The sequence below is a fragment of the Impatiens glandulifera genome, chromosome 2 (genome assembly GCF_907164915.1).
Source record: "Impatiens glandulifera chromosome 2, dImpGla2.1, whole genome shotgun sequence".
NCBI lineage: Eukaryota > Viridiplantae > Streptophyta > Magnoliopsida > Ericales > Balsaminaceae > Impatiens > Impatiens glandulifera.
Genome location: NC_061863.1, coordinates 45875305 through 45891198, shown reverse-complemented (window position 1 = coordinate 45891198; position 15894 = coordinate 45875305). Strand labels below are relative to the sequence as shown.

The 15894-nt window shown below is 37.7% G+C and overlaps 1 protein-coding gene across 1 annotated transcript; it reads right to left on the bottom strand.

Annotated features, from left to right (window-relative positions):
- Positions 1–11521: 11521 nt before the first annotated feature.
- Positions 11522–15691, bottom strand: LOC124924735. The gene is made up of 4 exons (XM_047464729.1): positions 15643–15691; positions 12744–12922; positions 12222–12572; positions 11522–12151 (listed from the first exon to the last, which is right to left on the bottom strand). The coding sequence occupies exons 1-4, from the start codon at positions 15689–15691 to the stop codon at positions 11522–11524; spliced, it is 1209 nt and encodes a 402-aa protein (XP_047320685.1).
- Positions 15692–15894: the final 203 nt, after the last annotated feature.

Genomic DNA, 15894 nt, shown 5'->3' with positions numbered 1-15894 from the left:
ATGTCTAAGAAATTTTACGGTATATCCAGCATCACACATCTGACTAATACTTAGTAGGTTAAAATGTAGATTTTCAATTAGAAGTACATTGTTAATTGTTAAGTTACCATGGACAATCTTACCCTTGCCCACAGTTCTACCTCTTGAGTTGTCACCAAAGACTATCATTGCACCGGTTTGTATTTTGATGTCGGTTAGAAGGTTGTTGTTTCCAGTCATGTGTCTAGAGCAACCGCTGTCCAGGTACCACTCAGAATTTCCTAGCCGTTTCTTCATAACCTGCAAAATACACATATTTACAACTATTTGGTACCCAAATTTACTTGGGTCCACGGTTGATTAGTCCCTTGGGTATCCAGACTTTAATAAGTCGGATAACTTTCCCGGTTATGATTCTAATTCTTTTTCCTGTGCTTGGCTTGACATCTTTCTGTTGTCCTAAGAGTGCCTTATTTTGTAGTGGCTTTGGTCTATTCTATGTGGTCGTGGATCGGTTTGTTTACCTGTTGGCCGGTTGGCCTTCCTTCTCTCAGGATGAAGCCATTTTTCCGAGTCAGTTGGACTTAGGGATGGCAATGGGGCGGTTCGGGGCGGGGAATGCAATTACCATCCCCGCCCCGTTTTAATTTCGGGGATTTTTTTAATACCATCCCCGCCCCGTTCGGTTTTTTTCGATTTCGGGGAATCCCGCGGGGCACCGTTAATATTTTTTATTAAAAAAAATAAATAAATATTATACAATAAAATTATATAAACCAAATTTTTAATATAATATATATTGTAATATATTAAAATTTTATATTATTATAAAGAAATAATTTTAATACTCTTATAAAATATAGTAAATAAATAAATATATTGTTGATTTAATATATTTAATTATGTTTATGGTATTCGGGGCAGAATCGGGATGAAAACGGGGTGAAATCGGGGCGGGGCGGGGGACACAAATACCATCCCCGCCCCATCCTCGTTCGGTTTCGGGGGAAAACCGTCCCAAACGGGGCAATTCGGTTCGGTTTTCACGGGGCGGTTTTAAATTGCCATCCCTAGTTAGACTTACATATATTATTTCTTTTTCCGGTTTTGAGTCACGTTGTTCCTCATTGTCGGTTGAAGAGCTCTTGACAAATCTTATAAAAGGAAAATTGTCTTTTGTGAGTTTCATCTCGTTAGAACGGTTCCGGTTGGCGGATCTGTTGTCTTTGTATCCAAGACCAAATTTGCATTTGGGATGTCTTTGATATTTAGACATTTGGTTCACCGCTTCACTAGATCTTTTCCATGCGGCTATTCGATACCTAATTCGTGCATCTTCCTCTTCGGTCAACTCTTGAACTGACTCCTTGAGCTGTTTAGTCTCAGAGGATAGTTCAGGTGTTGCCTCGATTTCTAAGATTTCATCAGGTTGAATACTATCTATTTCAAGATTGGGGGACCGATGTGGTGATATAGGGTCAGTTCTAAAGTTGAGTCGGGTTGGTACTAAGGTTAATAGATTTTTATACTCTACTACCATGTCATTTAGTGCATTAACTAAATCATCTTTAGTAAATTCTTCACAAGAGAAATCAAATACATGTTTTTCGTTTGTCATGAGACAAGAGAGTTCATCATCGTTGTCACTGTGAGCTCATAGACTTCCTCCATCATCGACTATCAGTGCTTTCTGAATTTCCCTCCCTTCACCGGTTTATGAGTAGTTGTTTCTTTGGTTCTAATCATCCGGCTTTCGGTCATCCTGTCTTGGTTTTCTGCATTTCCACCTGAAATTTCCCAAACAGTTGCAATTATAACATCTAATATTAGATTTATCACCGTAGTTATAGTTGTTGTTTGTCGGTTGGCTTTTCTTCATGGATCTGCCAAACTTCTGTGCAAGCATTTCCATTGCATCCTCAGTGAATTGTTCAGCGAATTTGATCGGTGCAGCAGCTACAGGTTCTATAGATGTGACTAGTGCCTTAGTAGCGGTTGAGGTTGTTGCTTCATCTTCGATCCTGGATCTCATTTCAAACTCATATGCCTTCAGATTTTCGAATACATCGTGTAGCTTCATTTTGTTTAGGCAGTTTGATTCTCTCATCACCATCGTCTTTATGTCCCATGCACTCGGAAGAGATCTTAAAGCTTTTATGATTGTTTCCTTGTTATCATACTTCTTTCCAAGAGTTGATAGCTCATTTATCACATTTGTAAATCGGTCACTGTAATCCCTCATGGTTTCTCCTGGCTTCATCTTGATGTTTTCAAACTTCTGGGTATCCACCATTATCTTGTTTTCCTTGGTTCTTTCATTTCCCTCATGAAGTTGAATCACTGTTTCCCATACTTCCTTTGAGGTTTTGCAATCTCTGACCTTATAGAAGGTATTTCTGTCCAAACCTTTGAAGATATGGTTTTTGGCGTGATTATCCAGATTGTTTCTCCTCTTATCCTCAGCTGTCCAATCCTTTCTATCTTTATCAATCTTTATCGGTCCTTCAGACAGAATGAACGACATCTCATCATCCATAGTGATTAGGTGAAAGTGCATGCATATCTTCCAGTTGGCGAAATCATCACCTTCTAGCATTGGAGGCTTCTCGAAAGTCATGCTTGATTGCTTCGGGTTGCTTGAGTATTGAAACTAACTGCTCTGATACCAATTGTTAGGATCTAGATCGCGGATGGCGGACCGGAGTCTGGCCGGTTAATACTATCTAACAACACTCAACGATTGACGTTTAATCCAGTTAGAGATTAACACCGGTTTCAATACTACACAGGCTGTCACAAACCCTTGAACCGAGTTCAAGTGCGGAAGAGGTTTGTTTCAGACTGAAGCAACACACACAGGATGAATAGAGATAGAGTTTGGAGAAAGTCGGTTTAAGGTTTAGTGAGTCGGTTAGAATGATGTAAGTCGGTTATAAAGCGGAACCGGTAGAAAGTAAAGAACAAGACACAGGTTTTTATGGATGTTCGAAGATAAAACTCCTACGTCACCCCTTCTTCTCAAACCGCGAGAAAGATATTCACTAAGGAATACTCAACCACACTACACAATCGAGACTTATTTACTGCTCGATGAACACTCGTACAATTCTCACAGAAATTGTAATCACACTTCAAATGCACACTTAAACTTTGAATCTTGTAGAGAGATAAACACAACTTGTGATTGTTAGAACTTGGGTTGTTGGAACTCTTAATTGTGTAACTCTTGATTGTTCGAACTACATTTACTCCTCTTCAGCTCCTTCTTTTATAGGTGAAAATGTGCCAACGGTCATATTTCTTCAACGGATACCTTTAGGGTAATCCTTGAATCTGATTGGTTGAGTAGAGGTTCAGCATTTCATTAACTGCGGTTTAAGCTTCCAAGGCATGGAGCAGACCGGCTTCATTTGTCTTTTACTTAATATGGCAATTGTCGGTTGGCCAGTTGTCTGCATCTGGAAAACTGCACCTTTGACTTGTACCAAAATGGTAACTGTTTCTTCAGGCAGTCTTCTGCAGCCTTCAAAGTATCATTAGACTTGTATGGATATGGCAATGTCACAGTCTGATCCTTTGATATCATCTTCCGCAGATACTCAAAGTGTTCGTTTGCACCAATTTGTAGATTGTACTTAGTTTGATAATCTTGACTTCTTTTCTTTAAGTAGTCTCTTCGTCGGTTTTCGGTTGAATACTGCATTTCAATTTAGGATGTCTGTCGGTTGTTTATAGCTTCAGGTTAACCGGATAACTTCAGGTTTTGGATACATCCTTTGCTTCTTCTTATAACCGGTTTGATTGCTTGACCGGTTAGATTCTTGACCGTTCCTGTACAAGAAATTTGTTTTTGTTAAGTTTTTATTTTAACCGGTCTAATTTATCTATCAAAGACTGATCTCTATGCTCAAATTAAATGTGGTTAAACAATTTCATTTTTTCTTAATTATAATTCACTTCAATTTATGCCTGAATTTAACCTTTTTTTTTTATTGATTATATAAAAAAAATATCTTTTTTAGAATACATATTTAATATATTAGTTGTAAATAATTAAAGTTATTTTTCAAACCAAATAATAAATTATAATTAAAAAAGTATTAATATAAAATTATCATTAAATTAAAAATATTTTTTAAATTATAAATTATTAAATTGCAATTTTAAAATAATACTTGAACAACTATTTTTCAAAATAAAACTGTTTTTAAATTATTTTTATTTTGTTTACTTATTTAAATTAAAAAATCTGTTTATTTAATTAAAAATAAATAATAATAATAATAATAATAATATTAGTTAAAATTAATTAAGTAAAATACATTTACAGTTGTGATGACGTTCATAATCTGTATTTATTACATGTTTCTAAACTTTTTAAGAAGGGTTTTAAATTCTTTCAAAAACAAATTTCTTAGATTAATTAATATTATTTTTATTATAAAAGAATTAATGGTAAACATTATTAAAGTCTAAGGACTATATTTCTTTTATATTAAATAAAGATAGTAGAGGTAACGCTATAGAAGCTATCACTTTTCATTTGTAAAATTTATGTTTTCTCAAACCCTAATTTTGCTCTCTCAAGAAGATTGTGAAGATTTAGGAGAATTAGAAGATAAAGAAGAAAGTGATTTTGAATCTTTGATATCTTCACCCGATTCTTAAACAAGTTCTTCGAGTGCAGAAGGTGTTCAACGTAGTAGAACAATGGTCGGCAAGAAACGGTACGATAACGATCTTTTTACTATTCGGAACTCAGATAATCCAGGGAGTATCATATGCACGACAATATTCAACGGAGTAACTATATCGGATGGAGTAGTTGTATTCGTTTAGCCCTAGAAGCAAAATCAAAATTAGGGTTCGTAGATGGGTCATGTATTGCTCCAACAGAAGCAACTGAGTTTGATCGATGGAAAAAAGTGGACTTCTTAGTTCGATCATGGATCTTGAATACACTTTCAGAAGAGATAAAAGCCAACTACTCACAAACTACTATAGCACTTGATTTGTGGGTTGATATCAAAGAACGGTATCAAGAAAATAATGGCCCGCAAACATTCCAACTTCAAAAGGCGATAAGCAATCTATGACAAGATACTCTTACACTTGAAAAATATTTTTCTAAATTCAAGAAATTGTGGGGTGAGCTATTGGTCTTAGAACCATTACCGAGTTGCGATTGCGACCCAAGAACTGTTTGCTGTTGCAGAATGATAAAACTAGTTATACAATTAAACATGGCAAATAAACTTACTCAGTTCCTTATGGGTTTGAATGAATATTACGACAATGCGAGACAACAAATTCTTCTTATGGATCCTAAGCCAAGTCTTAATTGAGTGTATGCTATGTTACTTAGCATTGAAAGACAAAGAGAAATTCAGTCTCACACGAACGATCAAACTGAGAATTTTGCCATGTTCATGAAGGACAACTTTGAACAACATAAAGGACAAAACAATGGAAAGAGTAACAGAGGTAGAGGAGGTAGATATTCTGCAGGAAGATGAGGAAATCGAGAGTTTACTTATAAAGATTTATATTGTATTAACTGCAAGACAGAGGGGCACAACCAAGAAGGATATTTTAAGATAATTGGATATCCCGACTAGTGGAAGGGAAATAAAGAACAAAAACCGAAGAATGCAGTCAACCTTTCTAATACGCCTTTCTCCTGCTATGAAGATCAACCAGAATCTTCCTCTAGGTCCTCTGGAAAACTCAACAAAAAGTGAGATAGGTGTTGCCTTCAATGAGATGATAAAGAATTACTTTGTCGAAGAAAAAGGTAAAGGAAAAGTTACTTTCTACGAAGGTATGATAAAAATGTTACAGGTGCATGTAGTCTTAATGTGCATAATAATCATAAAACAAACTGTTATGGATAATTGATAGTGGCACTAGTTGTCACATTTGTTCATATTTGAATGTCATGACTAATGTTAGAACCATGGCTAATGTACCTTTGTTTTTACCTGATGGGACAACTAAGCATGTAAAACAAATTGGTAACATTTAATCTTATTAGATGTTATGCATGTTCCAGACTTCACATACAATCTAATGTCAGTTTCTAAATTAGCTAAACACAACAATATTATGTGTCAATTTTGTTTATTGTAGGATCCTAAAGACAAAAGCATCATAGAAAAAGGGGAATTGATTTAAAACTTTTATATCCTAAAAAACCTAGGAACAAAAACTGTTATAGAAAATAATACACTCAATACATGTACTGACTTTTTACTACTACATAGAAGGTTATGTCATCTTTCTGATATTGCACTAAAAGATGCATATCCTATTAATAAGATTAAATGTTCATTGTAATATATGTCCAATTTCCAAACTAAAAAGATTGCCTTTTAAATCTAGTACTTCTAAAACTTTTCAATGTTTTGAATTGATTCACATGGATGTTTGGGGTCCTTACAAAGAAATTTCGCTTATTAATTATCCTTACATGCTAACTGTTGTTGATGATTATAGAAATTTTACTTGGACATTTATGATTAAAACCAAAAATCATGTTACTCAAACTTTTATTGATTTCCATTCCATGATTAAAACTCAATTCAATTTTCTCATTAAAATTATTAGAACAGATAATGGAAATGAGTTTGTTAATCATAAATGTTAATTTTTTTAAGGAAAATGAGATTTTACACCAAAAAAACGTGTGTTTATACACCTCAACAAAATGGAGTAGTTGAACGCAAACACCAACACCTTTTACAAGTGGCTCGATCAATTCCTTTTCACGAAAAATGCCACAAGTTTTTTGGCCCTTTCCAATTTTAATGGCCACCCACATCATTAACCGAATTCCTTCTAAAACACTAGAATGAGATAATCCTTTTCACAAACTATTTAAACAAAAATCAGATTATTCTAATCTTAGAGTATTTGGATGTCTTTGTTATATAAAAAACAATGTTCCATACAAAACAAAATTTAAACCAAGAGGTTCAAAATGTGTCTTTATTGGATATCCCTCTGATCATACAGAGTTTTTGATTTAAAAAAACAAGTGATTGTTGTTTCAAGAGATATTATTTTTTTATGAAAATATTTTCCCCTATTTTAGAACTGAAAATACAACAGAAAAAATAAAAAATTATTTTCATATATTTGATGAAACTTCTGAAATCTTGGAAGAATCAGAAACAGAAATAGAAAATGATGAAACAGATCAATCTGCTGAAAATATTATTTTAACAAATGAAAATTCAGTTCTACAAAATACAGATTTTTCAAAAATACCAGTTATTACTAAAACTTTTATTTTACAAGATGAGGAAAAAAGGAGCACAAGACAAAGAAATCCCCTATTTGATTAAATGATTATGTTGTAAATACTACTTCAAAATTATCTGAAAATCATAGAATATTATATACTCTTAATATTTATCCATAAGAATCTAAGTGTGATGATGATAAATATTTAAAGTATATAAAAAAGTTTCAAACAATACATTTGCTTTGATCTGTTTCTGGCCACAACTTAGTGAGTCACGGCCAAGAGGTAACCTAAAAAATACCATTAGAAATAACACCTCTTTAGATTCACTAGTTCTTATTGATTCTGGTTGAAGTTAGATAAACGAAACTGGAAAGTGTTATCTGAAAAACAACTTGTAACATTGAAATGAACAATTCATAAAAGACCATTACATTAACTAGCTGTCACAACTGATTTCTAACTAATATTAAAACTAACTAAACTTATAAGCGAATACTAGAACCGATAAAATGAGAGAAATTAGATAGGGGATTGCACTACTCCTTCTATTTTGAATGTGCCATATAGAACCTGAGAAATCATTAACACTGTTAAAACTTTTGATAAATTTCTTATCTATACGATAGGTAAGAATCTACTACGGCAAGAGAGAATTCTCATTGCTATCATAAAAATGATAGCATTTAAGTCACCAACATAACTACTAAGATTTAAATTATTTGGAGATTTGAAGAAAGAAATTGTCGATCTTCCAGTTATACTGGCAACCATTTTGGGAACCACATTAAATAGGTTGTCTTCCTCCACTCCTCTTTCTTGCTCCTTTCACTGCTGCTCTTGTTAGACGTTGTGTCGCTGTGTCTTCAACATTCCTTTCAGCAGGATCTTTAATATCTCTTTCAAGTAGTAGTGACTTCACCCTCCCCCTATATTTGAACCCTATTTTCTTCTTCTCTTTCAAAAATTTCTAAATCATCCCTCCCTTTCAACTATATAAATCTGTGAAAATTGGTTCACACATAAATAACTATTATTGTCTAGTAACGAATTTTGTGATACGCATCAACCAAATGAAAGATGTCAGTAAATCTTCCTATGTGAAACTCTACTAAAGTCGAAGAGGAAGAGGGCGGATAAATTCGAATGAATGCATCCAAAAAATTGGAACGTTGGTCAGTGAAAAGGTATTTCTTCCCATTCCAATCGGCATTAATTAATGGGCCTATAGTACTCATCTGTAAAACAAAAAACAAACAAAAATAAGTAACATAAGAAAAAAAGTCCAAAATCAGAACAAAATAAGTAAGGGAAGAAAGAAGGGAAATTTGAGGAAATGACCCCAAAATAAGGCCAAATAGCCGATGGTGCGGCCCACTAATTTTTATAGCGCTGGTGACCCCCAAACAATTTTCTGCCAAAAATACCCCCGTTGCGTCACGCACCCTCCCGTTGCGTGACGCACCTGAGGGCATTGTGAAAAGTCCACAATGCCCTTACTATATAATAAAAAAAATCTCAGTTCTTTTCATTCTTTCTTTCTTCTTCTCTTTCTTCACTTTCCTTCTCCTCCTTCTCTCTAAAAAACCCAACCACCGACGGACGAAGACGACGACGGAATCCTCTCTTCCTTCACAGTGTCTCTTTCTGCTGCTACTACAGGTACTCTTCTCCTTCTTCATTTATCTCTTGGATTGCTTTGTTTGTTAGGGTGTAGTGATTAGGAAATGAGTAGGTGGAATGCCACCGTCGCGGCGGAAACCGGGTGCGTAACGCATTTGCGTGACGTAGTTGCGTAACGCAGTTACGTCACGTAGTTGCGTTACGCAGATGCGTAACGCACCCCAGACCATTTATAACTATTACTTCCATTTCATTGTTACGGTGTCTCTCGATTGATACTATAATTTTTTCAATTGCAGCTGAAGTATTTGCTGACGTATTTGTTGTGTACAATGGAGAGTGGCAAATTGCAGCCAATGGTACCAGGTCTTTCTCTGCACAATCATGCAAAACCATGGATATACCTCAATGTACTACATTTGCTCAATTAGTTGATACAATCTATGAGACGATTAACGTGCAAAAGTCTGCATATGATTTAGTGATTAAAGTCATGTATGATCCTTCTGCAAAACTTCCCCCTGTTGTTATTGAGGGAGATAAAGATGTGGGCATGTATTTATCACGGTTGATATCGGGTCGAAGTTCGTCATCTTCGTCACCACTTTGTGTCTCATTAGTAGAGAAGTACCCGAGTCAAGATACTACACTACCAATCATTACTCAAAATAGTATACCCGGCGTTGTTTCTCGAGTTGTTTCTCAACAGATTTTATTTGAAAGTGATAATGAAGGAGGAGGAGAAGAAGATGAACGGGCTCATCATGAACTGATTAATCATGAACGCGTTATTGACTTTAATTATGAACGGGTTAGTGATTTCCAAGCTACTTCTAGTCCTGCATCAGCAGTTGCACGCACGCCGCACCGGTCAATACCTACACCAATGGGTACACCATCTAGTGCAAGAGCAATGGGTACACAATCTAGTGCAAGAGCGTCAATGGGTACACCATCTAGTGCAAGAGCGTCAATGGGTACACCATCTAGTGCAAGAGCGTCAATGGGTACACCATCTAGTGCAAGAGCGTCAATGGGTACACCATCGACAGACCCTACAAACGTATCACCGACAGACGTATCACCGACAGACCCTTCATTTGCATTGGCGTTAACTAGTGAAACTGTATTGGAAGTCGGTACGTTATTTGATACTAAAAAAGAACTTCAACTGACGCTATATAAATATGCGATGACTTATCATTTTGAATTCAAAGTGAAAAAGTCTCGAAAACATCTTTGGTATGTGAAATGTATGGATGAGACATGCAAGTGGAGCTTACGTGCTGTGAAAGGTAAGTTTTCCGAGATGTTTGAGATTCGGAAATTCAATCGACAACACTCATGCTCAGTTTTGTCGAGGCCGGAAAAAAAAATGCAAACACCGGCATGGGTTATTGGGCAGTGCATGAAGGGTAAGTACATGGACCATCACCATAACCACTTGCCTAAAAAAATAATTGAAGACATGCAGTCAGATTATGGGATGTTTTTGACTTATAATAAGGCTTGGAGGGCAAGGGAAACGGCTTTAACGGCGGTGCGAGGAACGGTAGAGGATTCCTATGGAAAATTGCCTTCATACCTATACATGTTGGAGAAGAATAATCCGGGTACCATAACAAATATTCAGACAGACGAGCACGGGCACTTCAAATATATGTTCATGTTTCTAGGCCTCTCAATTAGGGGTTTCAAAGCCTTCTGTCGTCCCGTATTGTGTGTTGATGCAAGTTTCAAAGCCTTCTGTCGTCCCGTTTAGACATGTTATCCGGTTGGTGATGAAGAGAATTGGGATCTTCCCGATATTATCAAACAACGCGTGTGTCTAAAACCACCTGTGAAGGTTAAGAAAGGTCGGCCACAAACTAAACGTAGGACATCCCAAGGTGAGGTCCGTAAGGTCCCGAGACGATGCAGTTCATGTGCAGGTCTAGGACATAATAGAGCAACATGCAAAGCAGTGATGCCTGCACCGTCTACCGCAAGAGCAAGAGAATCATCTCAGCTGCATGAGCCCTCATCATCTCAGCAGCATGTGCCCTCATCATCTCAGCCGAATGAGCCATCATCATCTCAACTGTACGAGCCCTCATCTCAGCTCTACGAGCCATCATCTCAATCTTACGAGCCATTAGCTTAGAATGAACTTGTTAGTGTTGTGTTGTGGTGTTAATGTTGTTTTTGTAGACTTATTATCAAATGTCTTGTGTGGAGGTGTTAATGTTGTTTTTGCATCAAGGATTCAAGGATTCAAGGATTCAGTAAATGTCTGGTGTTTTTGTAGTTTTCTGGTGAATGTAATACAGGGACAGGGTTTTTGTACCAAGTGTTTTTGTAGACGCAGCTGCTTGACGCAGCTGCTTGACGAAACTGCTTGACGCAGCTGCTTGACGAAACTGCTTGACGCAGCTGCTTGACGAAACTGCTTGACGCAGCTGCTTGACGAAACTGCTTGACGCAGCTGCTTGACGAAACATGGTTTACATTAGTGCAGAACCTATTACATTAGACATGGTTTATATAACTGTGTACTTCAGGCATTAAATTAATTACAATAACATATATATCATTAACAACATTTGATATCATTAAATCAACCATTTTACAAAGGTTTGAGATTAACATTACAAAAATTTGATATCAGTACAGTACAAAAGTTTCATAAATAACCTATGGATCTACAATTCCATGAAATAACCTCACTGCCCACTTTTCTCTCCAAGCTTTCATCTCATTTGAGGTCACTTCTGATAGATTCAGACCTGCAGTCAAGTACTCAATATACATAAGTACAAATACACCACAATCTCCACTCTTAGTTGCTTTGGGAACTTCTGACTCTGGACGTCTTGTGTATGGCAAAACGGAATCAGGGTTGAGCATAGGAAATCGTTGTTTATCTTCAAGAGGCAATTCCTTATCAAATATAACCGGAATCATTTGGCACATCGGTAGCACAAACTCATCAAGATTAGCATAACATCCAGGATCGCAGTCATATACGTCTACGCGCCATTGCTGTAGACGGACAACACAAAGTATCCAGTGGACGTCTTTGATGTTCAAAGGAATATATATATCATCGCATACTTTCCAACTATTCCTATAGTTGCTTTCATCGCCCAAGAAGTATTCGAAAAAGTTTTCAATGTCAAACTCAATACGACTTTTGTTAAACGCAGCGTACTCAGCAGTGAACCTGGTGTGGAGCCAACAATCTCCAATAAAGAAGTTCTTCTTATATGTCTTTGGATATACCCAAGCTCTTCTTCTCAGAATGAAGCAACCTGCATCGATTTCCTACACAAGAGAAACACATTTAAAATACAATCTGCAAATCTAAAATTATTCTAACATAAATATTACTTACATCATCAGTCAGCCAGGTGAACCTTTTTAGCATTCGGCGAAATAATGCCTTATCACCTAATATAGTATGGAGCTCAATTTTGTTGTTGTCAGTGTTTGGATCTTTAAGCCATGTTTGCAATTGATGAAGAAGTTGATCGTCATATTTTAGAAGTGGATTGACGGTGATAGGATCTTTTAACTTGGGCTGTTTTAGATTGGGGTCGGTGAAATCTGGATCATTCTTCGGCCTCCTATTCCTTCTCGTGACCAATATGACTTTCTTAGGAAGAGGAGGAGGAGTATTCACTATTTCCAGTTCATCTTCGTCATTTTCGTCTTTCTTCTTCCCAACCTTCTTCCCCACCTTTTTCTGAAAAGTCTTTTGTATAGGTTTTCTCTTCACTTCTTCTTTCTACTCCACTTCTTCTTTCTTCTCCCCTTCTTCTTCAATCTCCCCTTCTTCTTTCTTCTCCCCTTCTTCTTCAATCTCCCCTTCTTCTTCAATCTCCCCTTCTTCTTTCTTCTCCCCTTCTTCAACAACGGCCTCTTTCTCGACAATGGCATTCTCTATCGGCGGATCCTCAACAATCTCATTCTCAATCTTCTTCTGCTCCAATTCAACATTGTCTTGCTCCAATTCAACATTGTCTTGCTCCAATTCAACATTGTCTTGCTCCAATTCAACATTATTAACCTTCTCATTCTCCTTTTGCTCCTCTTCTTCATCGAGAATATCATTCAGACCAATGGCATTCTCATCTTCTTCGTCACGAATGTCATTCTGCTTTTCTTCCTCTTCTTCAACACGAATATCATTCTGCTTTTCTTCCTCTTCATTGTCACGATTGTCATTCAGACCGATGTCATTCTCCTTCTGCTCCTGCTACAAAAGTGAAAAGAATTTAAATTAAGGATGCGTCAAGCAAGCAGCTGTGTTAGATAAATTCATACCGGTTCGAATAAACCTAACTTAAACAAACTTCCCATGCAGGAACAAGAAACCGGACCAGATGAACAAAAGAAAACCAACTAAAGAAACCGAACCGGTCAAGCTACCATACCGATCAAAAGTATTCGGAGCATGACCAAACAAAGGAAGGATCGGCCAAAGCTCAATGCCGAACCATCAAACAGCCGATCAATCCACAAGACAAGTATAACCGGAAGAAATTCGGTTACTTCACTACCAAAGACATTCGGCCAAGTCAAGAGGCCGACTAGTACAAGAAGACACTTTGGGTATCTGTTGAGAATGATACCAAAGGAACAGACTGAATACTTCCATATCCATGCAAGTCTGAGGAAAGCCTGTAGGCTGCAGAAGACAGTACTACCGGATCCTTCTACTTCGGGATAAGCCAGAAAGGAAATCTTCAAAGTACAGACAACTGTCCAAGCAGACAGTGCCTACATTGAGTAAAAGACAAACCCAGCAGGTTTGCCGTACAGACCGGCAGGTCTGAAACAGGATACCAGGTCTGAGACGACCGGCAGGTCTGAGACACTGAATCACTGCATCTCTGATCAGCCAATCAGATTCAAGGCTTCGAAATATGACCGTTGGCATATTTCACCTATAAAAGGAGGCAGTTGCAGAAGAGTAAATGCGTGACATCAAGAGACATTAAGTGAGACAAGTGAAGCGTTGAAAGCATTTACTACAAGTGATAACAGTGTGGTATTCTAAGAAAGCCTAAGTGCTAAATTCTAAGTGTGTGTTACAATTTCGGTGTGAATTGTAAGAGTGTTATCGAGCAGGAAATAAGTCTCGATCGGTTTGTATTTGTATTCCTTAGTGAATATCCTTCTCGCGGCTTCGAGAGGAAGGGGTGACGTAGGAGTTTTATCTCCGAACATCCATAAAATCTTTCGTGTTATTTACTTTCTGTTGGCTTCATTACATAACCGACCAACCTAATCATACCGCCCCAAACCGAATCTCTACTTATCACACCGAACATCCAGATTGCCAAAACCGACCCACCATTCTTCAAATCTCCATCATCCGAAACCGATTCCGCCTATCATACACGTGTACCGCTTCAACTTGAAAGCAAACCTCTTCCGCGCTTGAACCTAGTTCAAGGGTTTGTGACAGGTTGTGTAGTATTGAAACCCCGGTGTTAATCTCTAACCAGATTAACCACCACCCTACGAGTGAAAACCGCCAACCGGTCCAACCCCTGGTCCACCAGCGGCGACCTAGATCCTAACAATTGGTATCAGAGCAGTTAGTTTCAATACTCAAGCAAACATGTATCAGGATAGGCCTCCAATGCTAGAAGGTGATGACTTTGCCAACTGGAAGGCACGCATGCACCTGCATCTAGTTACCTTGGATGATGAAATGGAATCCATTCTAACCGAAGGACCTATAGTCATTGATAAAGATAGAAAAGAATGGACGGCTGAAGATAGGAGAAGAAACAATCTGGACAACCATGCAAGAAACCGAATCTCCAACAGCGTGGACAGAAACACATACTGCAAGATCAGAGATTGCAAAACCGCGAAGGAGACATGGAACACAGTTATCCAGATCTTTGAGGGAAATGAAAGAACAAAGGAGAACAAGATGATGGTAGCTACACAGAAGTTCGAAAGCATCAAAATGAAACCAGGACAAACGATGAAGGAATACAGTGACCGGTTCACTGGTGTGTTAGATGAATTAGCAACTCTGGGCAAGAAGTATGACAACAAAGAGGTCATTATGAAGGTTTTGAGATCTCTTCCAAGTGCCTGGGATATAAAAACAATGGTAATGAGGGAATCAAAGAGCCTACGTAAGATGAAGCTATACGATGTATTCGAATATCTTAAGGCATACGAGTTCGAAATGAGATCCAGAACCGAAGAGGAAGTCTCGGCCTCAACATCAACCAGAGCATTATTCACATCTACAGAACCGGCTGTACCTGCTTCTGTACCCACACCTGCACCGATACCGGTTCCTGCACCCGCACCTATCAGAACAGCCGAACAGTTTACTGAGGACGCCATGGCCATGCTCGCACAGAAGTTTGGGAGGTTCATGAAAAGGAGCCAACCGACAAACAACTACTATGGTGACAAATCCAATGTAAGATGCTATAACTGTAACTGTATGGGACACTTTAAGTGGGAATGCAGGAAACCAAGGAGGGATACCCAGAAACCGGAATATCAAAATGACAGAAACAATTATCAACAAGCCGGTGAGGGAAGTGAGGTGCCAAAAGCACTGATAGCCGACGATGGAGGAAGTCTGTGGGCTCGCAGTGACAGTGACGATGAACTCACGTGCCTTATGGCTAATGAGGAACAGGTATTCGACTCTCCCTATGATGAATTTACTAAAGATGAGTTATATGAAGCATTAAATGACATGGTAGAAGAATATAAGAACCTATTGACCATGTTACCTAAACACCTCAACATCAAGACCGATCCTATAGTACCGATCCCAATAGAACCAGAGATATCTGTCATAACCGAACCAGAAGTCATACAACCTGATGATACTCACACCCTAGAAACCGAGTTAGATCCCAAGATCGAACAACCTAGTGAACCGACTAGAGAGCTAACCGAGGAAGAGAATGCCCGATTCCAATATACGATGGCCGCCTATAAGAGATCTAGCGATATAGTAAAGGATATGAATAAACACTATAGGCATCCTCGTTGTAAGCGTGGTCTAGGATACACAG

Bases quoted from the DNA above. Each gene is read 5' to 3' on its own strand.
- LOC124924735 (XM_047464729.1), bottom strand. From the start codon at position 15,691: ATGACTTCTGGTTCGGTTATGACAGATATCTCTGGTTCTATTGGGATC. The intron at 12,923-15,642 runs GTACTATAGGAT...TTCTCGATGAAG, and splicing joins CTCTGGTTCTATTGGGATCG to AAGAGGAGCAAAAGGAGAAT. The intron at 12,573-12,743 runs GTTGTTGAAGAA...AAGACTTTTCAG, and splicing joins CCATTGTCGAGAAAGAGGCC to AAAAAGGTGGGGAAGAAGGT.